Source organism: Panulirus ornatus, chromosome 18, assembly GCF_036320965.1.
Source record: "Panulirus ornatus isolate Po-2019 chromosome 18, ASM3632096v1, whole genome shotgun sequence".
In the NCBI taxonomy this organism is placed as follows: Eukaryota; Metazoa; Arthropoda; class Malacostraca; order Decapoda; family Palinuridae; genus Panulirus; species Panulirus ornatus.
The window spans coordinates 42,635,140-42,644,796 of NC_092241.1; the positions used below are offsets into that span (position 1 = coordinate 42,635,140).

At 41.2% G+C, this 9,657-nt stretch overlaps 1 protein-coding gene across 5 annotated transcripts in view; it reads right to left on the reverse strand.

Annotated features, from left to right (window-relative positions):
* The window catches only part of CkIIbeta (casein kinase II subunit beta), a 598,395-nt gene that overhangs the window by 5,150 nt on the left and 583,588 nt on the right, over nucleotides 1-9,657 (reverse strand). For all 5 annotated transcript variants that reach the window (XM_071672999.1, XM_071673001.1, XM_071672996.1 and 2 more), the window contains one exon: nucleotides 9,029-9,201. In XM_071672999.1, coding sequence (XP_071529100.1) covers nucleotides 9,029-9,201 — 173 coding nt within the window. The remainder of the gene's footprint in view (nucleotides 1-9,028; nucleotides 9,202-9,657) is intronic.

A 9,657-nucleotide genomic window follows, 5' to 3' on the forward strand; every position in this document is an offset into this window, starting at 1 on the left:
GAGTGAAGAGAGTGGTGAGTGAGTGAGCTTGGGAAGGAGACTTGTGTGAGGAAGTACCAGGAGAGACTGAGTTCAGTATGGAATAAGGTGAGAACAAAGGAGGTAAGGGAGTGGGGGAGGAGTGGGATGTATTTAGGGAAGCAGTGATGGCTTGCGCAGAGGATGCTTTTGGCATGAGAAGCGTGGGAGGTAGACAAATCAGAAAGGGTAGTGAGTGGTAGGATGAAGAAGTAAGATTATTAGTGAAAGAGAAGAGAGAGGCATTCGGACAATTTTTGCAGGGAAATAATGCAAATGAGTGGGAGATTTATAAAAGAAAGAGGCAGGAGGTCAAGGGAAAGGTGCAAGAGGTGAAAAAGAGGGCAAATGAGAGTTGGGGTGAGAGAGTATCATTAAATTTTTGGGAGAATGAAAAGATGTTTTGGAAGGAGGTAAATAAAGTGCACAAGACAAGGGAACAAATGGGAACTTCAGTGAAGGGGGCTAATGGGGAGGTGATAACAAGTAGTGGTGATGTGAGAATTAGATGGAGTGAGTATTTTGAAGGTTTGTTGAATGTGTTTGATGATAGAGAGATATAGGGTGTTTTGGTCGAGGTGGTGTGCAAAGTGGGAGGGTTAGGGAAAATGATTTGTTAAACTGAGAAGAGGTGTAAAAGCTTTGCAGAAGATGAAAGCCAGCAAGGCAGCGGGTTTGGATGGTATTGCAGCGGAATTTATTAAAAAAGGGGGGTGACTGTATTGTTGAGTGGTTGGTAAGGTTATTTAATATATGTATTATTCGTGGTTAGGTGCGTGAGAATTGGCAGAATGCTTGCATAGTACCATTATACAAAGGGAAAGGGGACAAAGGTGAGTGCTCAAATTACAGAGGTACAAGTTTGTTGAGTATTCCTTGGAAATAATAGGGTAGGCTATTGATTGAGAGGGTGAAGGCATGTACAGAGCATCAGATTGGGGAAGAGCAGTGTGGTTTCAGAAGTGGTAGGGGATGTGTGGATCAGGTCTTTGCTTTGAAGAATGTATGTGAGAAATACTTAGAAAAGCAAATGGATTTGTATGTAGCATTTACGGATGTGTGTGGATGTAACCAAGATGTGAAGACCCTTACTGGAAAAACAATCACTCTTGAAGTAGAACCTTCAGACACAATTGAAAATGTGAAGGAAAATAGTGAAATTGGAAAAAAATGTAGCTTAGACATTGAAGCTTATTGATACAGTGGTTAAACTGATGAGAACTGCTATTGACGTTTGTGTAAATAAATTATACATTTCCTTTTTTTCCATAGCCAGAGGTTGAACCATTATGTGACATTCATTTTTTTCCATTCATTTCAAGCTAGAAGTTTCAGTTTTCTAAATTGTTTCTTACATTTTTCATATGTATATATATGTATGTGTGTGTGTGTGTATATGTGCGTATGTATGTGTATGTGTGTGTATGTGTATATGTATATATATAGGTATATTATCCCTGGGGATAGGGGTGAAAGAATACTTCCCACGTATTCCTCGCATGTCGTAGAAAGTGACTAGAGGGGACGGGAGCGGGGGGGCCAGAAATCCTCCCCTCCTTGTATTAACTTTCTAAAATGGGAAACAGAAGAAGGAGTCACGCGGGGAGTGCTCAGCCTCCTCGAAGGCTCAGAGTGGGGTGCCTAAATGTGTGTGGATGTAACCAAGATGTGAAAAAAGGAGAGATAGGTAGTATGTTTGAGGAAAGGAACCTGGATGTTTTGGCTCTGAGTGAAACAAAGCTCAAGGGTAAAGGGGAAGAGTGGTTTGGGAATGTCTGGGGAGTAAAGTCAGGGGTTAGTGAGAGGACAAGAGCAAGGGAAGGAGTAGCAATACTCCTGAAACAGGAGTTGTGGGAGTATGTGATAGAGTGTAAGAAAGTAAATTCTCGATTAATATGGGTAAAACTGAAAGTTGATGGAGAGAGGTGGGTGATTATTGGTGCATATGCACCTGGGCATGAGAAGAAAGATCAAGAGAGGCAAGTGTTTTGGGAGCAGCTGAATGAGTGTGTTAGTGGTTTTGATGCACGAGACCGGGTTATAGTGATGGGTGATTTGAATGCAAAGGTGAGTAATGTGGCAGTTGAGGGAATAATTGGTATACATGGGGTGTTCAGTGTTGTAAATGGAAATGGTGAAGAGCTTGTAGATTTATGTGCTGAAAAACGACTGATGATTGGGAATACCTGGTTTAAAAAGCGAGATATACATAAGTATACTTATGTAAGTAGGAGAGATGGCCAGAGAGCGTTATTGGATTACGTGTTAATTGACAGGCATGCGAAAGAGAGACTTTTGGATGTTAATGTGCTGAGAGGTGCAACTGGAGGGATGTCTTATCATTATCTTGTGGAGGCTAAGGTGAAGATCTGTATGGGTTTTCAGAAAAGAAGAGTGAATGTTGGGGTGAAGAGGGTGGTGAGAGTAAGTGAGCGTGAGAAGGAGACCTGTGTGAGGAAGTACCAGGAGAGACTGAGTACAGAATGGAAAAAGGTGAGAACAATGGAAGCAAGGGGAGTGGGGGAGGAATGGGATGTATTTAGGGAATCAGTGATGGATTGCGCAAAAGATGCTTGTGGCATGAGAAGAGTGGGAGGTGGGTTGATTAGAAAGGGTAGTGAGTGGTGGGATGAAGAAGTAAGAGTATTAGTGAAAGAGAAGAGAAAGGCATTTGGACGATTTTTGCAGGGAAAAAATGCAATTGAGTGGGAGATGTATAAAAGAAAGAGACAGGAGGTCAAGAGAAAGGTGCAAGAGGTGAAAAAAAGGGCAAATGAGAGTTGGGGTGAGAGAGTATCATTAAATTTTAGGGAGAATAAAAAGATGTTCTGGAAGGAGGTAAATAATGTGCGTAAGACAAGGGAGCAAATGGGAACTTCAGTGAAGGGCGCAAATGGGGAGGTGATAACAAGTAGTGGTGATGTGAGAAGGAGATGGAGTGAGTATTTTGAAGGTTTGTTGAATGTGTTTGATGATAGAGTGGCAGATATAGGGTGTTTTGGTCGAGGTGGTGTGCAAAGTGAGAGGGTTAGGGAAAATGATTTGGTAAACAGAGAAGAGGTAGTGAAAGCTTTGCGGAAGATGAAAGCCGGCAAGGCAGCAGGTTTGGATGGTATTGCAGTGGAATTTATTAAAAAAGGGGGTGACTGTATTGTTGACTGGTTGGTAAGGTTATTTAATGTATGTATGACTCATGGTGAGGTGCCTGAGGATTGGCGGAATGCGTGCATAGTGCCATTGTACAAAGGCAAAGGGGATAAGAGTGAGTGCTCAAATTACAGAGGTATAAGTTTGTTGAGTATTCCTGGTAAATTATATGGGAGGGTATTGATTGAGAGGGTGAAGGCATGTACAGAGCATCAGATTGGGGAAGAGCAGTGTGGTTTCAGAAGTGGTAGAGGATGTGTGGATCAGGTGTTTGCTTTGAAGAATGTATGTGAGAAATACTTAGAAAAGCAAATGGATTTGTATGTAGCATTTCTGGATCTGGAGAAGGCATATGATAATTGTTGATAGAGATGCTCTGTGGAAGGTATTAAGAATATATGGTGTGGGAGGAAAGTTGTTAGAAGCAGTGAAAAGTTTTTATCGAGGATGTAAGGCATGTGTACGTGTAGGAAGAGAGGAAAGTGATTGGTTCTCAGTGAATGCAGGTTTGCGGCAGGGGTGTGTGATGTCTCCATGGTTGTTTAATTTGTTTATGGATGGGGTTGTTAGGGAGGTAAATGCAAGAGTTTTGGAAAGAGGGGCAAGTATGAAGTCTGTTGGGGATGAGAGAGCTTGGGAAGTGAGTCAGTTGTTGTTCGCTGATGATACAGCGCTGGTGGCTGATTCATGTGAGAAACTGCAGAAGCTGGTGACTGAGTTTGGTAAAGTGTGTGGAAGAAGAAAGTTAAGAGTAAATGTGAATAAGAGCAAGGTTATTAGGTACAGTAGGGTTGAGGGTTGGGAGGTGAGTTTGAATGGAGAAAAACTGGAGGAAGTGAAGTGTTTTAGATATCTGGGAGTGGATCTGGCAGCGGATGGAACCATGGAAGCGGAAGTGGATCATAGGGTGGGGGAGGGGGCGAAAATTCTGGGGGCCTTGAAGAATGTGTGGAAGTCGAGAACATTATCTCGGAAAGCAAAAATGGGTATGTTTGAAGGAATAGTGGTTCCAACAATGTTGTATGGTTGCGAGGCGTGGGCTATGGATAGAGTTGTGCGCAGGAGGATGGATGTGCTGGAAATGAGATGTTTGAGGACAGTGTGTGGTGTGAGGTGGTTTGATCGAGTGAGTAACGTAAGGGTAAAAGAGATGTGTGGAAATAAAAAGAGCGTGGTTGAGAGAGCAGAAGAGGGTGTTTTGAAGTGGTTTGGGCACATGGAGAGAATGAGTGAGGAAAGATTGACCAAGAGGATATATGTGTCGGAGGTGGAGGGAACGAGGAGAAGAGGGAGACCAAATTGGAGGTGGAAAGATGGAGTGAAAAAGATTTTGTGTGATCGGGGCCTGAACATGCAGGAGGGTGAAAGGAGGGCAAGGAATAGAGTGAATTGGAGCGATGTGGTATACCGGGGTTGACGTGCTGTCAGTGGATTGAAGCAGGGCATGTGAAGCGTCTGGGGTAAACCATGGAAAGCTGTGTAGGTATGTATATTTGCGTGTGTGGATGTATGTATATACATGTGTATGGGGGGGGGTTGGGCCATTTCTTTCGTCTGTTTCCTTGCGCTACCTCGCAAACGCGGGAGACAGCGACAAAGTATAAAAAAAAAAAAAAAAAAATTTACGGATGTGGAGAAGGCATATAATAGAGTTGATAGAGATGCTCTGTGGAAGGTATTAAGAATGTATGGTGTGGGAGGAAAGTTGTTAGAAGCAGTGAAAAGTTTTTATCGAGGATGTAAGGCATGTGTACGTGTAGGAAGAGAGGAAAGTGATTGGTTCTCAGTGAATGTAGGTTTGCGGCAGGGGTGTGTGATGTCTCCATGGTTGTTTAATTTGTTTATGGATGGGGTTGTTAGGGAGGTAAATGCAAGAGTTTTGGAAAGAGGGGCAAGTATGAAGTCTGTTGGGGATGAGAGAGCTTGGGAAGTGAGTCAGTTGTTGTTCGCTGATGATACAGCGCTGGTGGCTGATTCATGTGAGAAACTGCAGAAGCTGGTGACTGAGTTTGGAAAAGTGTGTGGAAGAAGAAAGTTAAGAGTAAATGTGAATAAGAGCAAGGTTATTAGGTACAGTAGGGTTGAGGGTCAAGTCAATTGGGAGGTGAGTTTGAATGGAGAAAAACTGGAGGAAGTGAAGTGTTTTAGATATCTGGGAGTGGATCTGGCAGCGGATGGAACCATGGAAGCGGAAGTGGATCATAGGGTGGGGGAGGGGGCGAAAATCCTGGGGGCCTTGAAGAATGTGTGGAAGTCGAGAACATTATCTCGGAAAGCAAAAATGGGTATGTTTGAAGGAATAGTGGTTCCAACAATGTTGTATGGTTGCGAGGCGTGGGCTATGGATAGAGTTGTGCGCAGGAGGATGGATGTGCTGGAAATGAGATGTTTGAGGACAATGTGTGGTGTGAGGTGGTTTGATCAAGTGAGTAACGTAAGGGTAAGAGAGATGTGTGGAAATAAAAAGAGCGTGGTTGAGAGAGCAGAAGAGGGTGTTTTGAAGTGGTTTGGGCACATGAAGAGGATGAGTGAGGAAAGATTGACCAAGAGGATATATGTGTCGGAGGTGGAGGGAACAAGGAGAAGAGGGAGACCAAATTGGAGGTGGAAAGATGGAGTGAAAAAGATTTTGTGTGATCGGGGCCTGAACATGCAGGAGGGTGAAAGGAGGGCAAGGAATAGAGTGAATTGGAGCGATGTGGTATACCGGGGTTGACGTGCTGTCAGTGGATTGAAGCAGGGCATGTGAAGCGTCTGGGGTAAACCATGGAAAGCTGTGTAGGTATGTATATTTGCGTGTGTGGACGTATGTATATACATGTGTATGGGGGGGGGGCTGGGCCATTTCTTTCGTCTGTTTCCTTGCGCTACCTCGCAAACACGGGAGACAGCGACAAAGTATAATAAAAAAAAATAAAAAAAAAAATATATATATATATATATATATATATATATATATATATATATATATATATATATATATATATATATATATATTAAGAATACTTCCCACGTATTCCCTGCGTGTCATAGAAGGCGACTAAAAGGGGAGGGAGCGGGAGGCTGGAAATCCTCCCCTCTCTGTTTTTTTTTTTTAATTTTCCAAAAGAAGGAACAGAGGGGGCCAGGTGAGGATATTCCAAAAAAGGCCCAGTCCTCTGTTCCTAACGCTACCTCGCTAATGCGGGAAATCGCGAATAGTTTAGAAAAAAAAAATATATATATATATATATATATATATATATATATATATATATATTATTTATTTATTTATATTATACTTTGTCGCTGTCTCCCGCGTTTGCGAGGTAGCGCAAGGAAACAGACGAAAGAAATGGCCCAACCCCCCCCATACATATATATATATATATATCTTTCTTTCTTTCTTTCATACTATTCGCCATTTCCCGCATTGGCGAGGTAGCGTTAAGAACAGAGGACTGGGCCTTTGAGGGAATATCCTCACCTGGCCCCCTTATCTGTTCCTTCTTTTGTAAAATTAAAAAAAAAAAAAAAAAATGAGAGGGGAGGATTTCCAGCCCCCCGCTCCCTTCCCTTTTAGTCGCATTTTACGACACGCAGGGAACACGTGGGAAGTATTCTTTCTCCCCTGTCCCCAGGGATAATATATATATATATATATATATATATATATATATATATATATACGCCCTCTTTTTCAACTTGTCCAAAGTCCTCTCTTTTCTCTTTCACTAACGACCTTACTTGTTCATCTCACCACTCTACCCTTTCTAATCTGCCCACCTCCCATCTTTCTCATGCCACAAGCATCTTGTGTGCAAGCCGTCACTGCTTCCCTAAATATATCCAATTCCTCACCCATTTCCCTCACGTAATTTGGTCACACCTTTCACCATTTTATACCCTATCTCTCCTGCTACTTCCTCACATAAGTCTCCTTTCCAAGCTCACTCACTTTCACCACTCTCCTCACCCTAACTCACTCTCTTCTTTTCTGAAAACCTCTTCTAATCTTAACCTTCGCTTCCACAAGATAGTGATCAAATATCCCTCCAGGTGCCTCTCTCAGTACATGAACATCCAAAAGTCTCTCTTTTACATGCTTATGTGTACATATCTTTTTAAAGCAGGTATTTCCAATCACCAAACAAATCCACAAGCTCTTCACCATTTCCATTTACAACATTAAACACCCCATGTATTCCAATTATACCCTCAACTGCTACATTACACACCTTCACATTTAAATGACCCATAACTATTACCTGGTCTCGTGCATCAAAGCTGCTAATACACTCACTCAGCGGCTCCCAAAACACTTGCCTCTCATGATCATTCTTTTCATGACAAGGTGCATAGGCACTAATAATCACCCATCTCTCTCCATCGACTTTCAGTTTTACCCTCATCAATCTAGAATTTACTTTCTCACACTATCACATACTCCCACAACTCTTGCTTCAGGAGTACTGCTACTCCTTCCTTAGCTCTTGTCTTCTCACCAACCCCTGACTTTACACCCACGACTTTACCAAACCACTCTTCCCCTTTATCCTTGAGCTTCGTTTCACTCAGAGTCAGAGCATAAATGCTAGTCACAAGAAAAGTTCAGCATTTGCAACTGCCAATTTGTGATCAGGTATCTGTACGGTAAGGGCAGGGAATTTTACATCTCTTGAAAATTCTCTTCTAAGATGTAACTTCCAAAATGTACATGTCTACATTAACCTATCCTCTGTCATTTCATTCCATTCATCCACAATATACTACAAAAGTACTTCTTCACATCCTTTTTCACAAGTTTCTCACTTAATTTCCTGTCATGTTCTCCAGTTGCCCTGTCCCCATATCTCTAAAAATGCTGTTCATTGTCCACATCATCATCAATCTTTTAAAAACTCAAGGTTGTGATCAGGTCACCACTCACTCTTCTCACTTCTAAAGAGGTCATGCATATTCAGAGCCTCCAGCCTTACCCTGTAACTAATCTCTTGCATTTCTGGTACCACTTTTGTTGCCTCCCTCTGGACCCTCTATATCAATTTTTTGTGCTTCTTTTGGTGCAGTGACCAAATCTGAGCAATACATTGTACTTCTGGCTTGATGTAGGATACGAACACCTTGCAAAATATTTCCTTATCCATATACTTGAAAGCTACTCTAATATTTGCCAGCAAGCTGTCTGTCTCCTTAACTATTCTCTGACAACAGCTTAGGGTAAATGTAGACTCCCAAATCCTTACACACAGACACAACACTGAAGCCTATTTCCTGCTCGATAATAATCACATTAAAGTCATCTTTCATTCTTCCCATCCTCATTACTTTCTATTAGCTTGGGCTGAATTTCATCAACCACATACCAGACCAATTCTGAAGTCTGTCCAGGTTCTCACGTAAGTTGATGCAATCCTCCTTATTTTTCACATTCCTTATGACCTTTGAGTCATCTGCAAATATATTTGGGTAGGAGTCTATCCCTTCAGGAAAGTCATGTACTACAATGATAAAGAGTAATGGTGTGTCAGTCTCTCTGTAGGCAGGGAAGGGTAATTCTAATCTACAACAACAACAACATGTATGCATTATAGATGTATGGTATTATACACAAAGCAGTGCAATGCAGACACAAATGAGACCAATGATGGCAAGGTATGTCAAAAAGAAATGCGAGTATGGGTGGATATGTCAAAGGAGAATCAACTTCTAAGAATGCTATAAGAGAAAACCATAAAAGGGATCATCTAACTAGTGGTACATGAGAATGCTTCACAAAATAAGCAAGATTCAATGGTTCTAAATGTCTCAGTAGTGTACATTATTGCTAAAAAAAATATATACAAGAAAATCACACTACTATAAAGTAACTGATGAAACTCACCTGGTTTTCACAATAAACTCTCGGACAATGTCCAAAGTCACCCGCCTGATATTTCTCAATCATTTGTGCAATGCCACGATTAGTAAGGATGTAACGGGCATGGATGAGACCATATAGCATCTCTGCTGCTTGTTCTATGAGATCACTCTGATGAGGAATCTCTTCTTCCTCATCTGCAGAAATAAACCATTCCATGGTAAGTATTAAACAAAAATTCAAAAATAATATGCACATGTGCCAGAATAATACTGACATCTGCATCATTTCTAACTAAAACAAAAGTCTAAGGATTCTGCTTAAAAACAACAGAGGTGAAAATAACCATCTACTGAGGGTAAGAAGTCTTATTTGGACATTATATGCATTCTATCTGATATCTATTTATATTCTCCAACATCTTTAACCCTTAAACATTTAAAATTTTCCTTTACAACCCTCAAATTTTCAGTTTTTCAAGTTGTTTAAAAAATTTACTTAAACTTACAATTTCAAAGGTACTCAAATAATGAAAAATATCACTTTAGAAGTACAATTCATCCACCACTATCACTCCAATAATGTATAGAAGATCTGCAAATGCATCAGCAAATGAAGATCTGCAAATGCATCGGCAAAATGAACTACAAAAA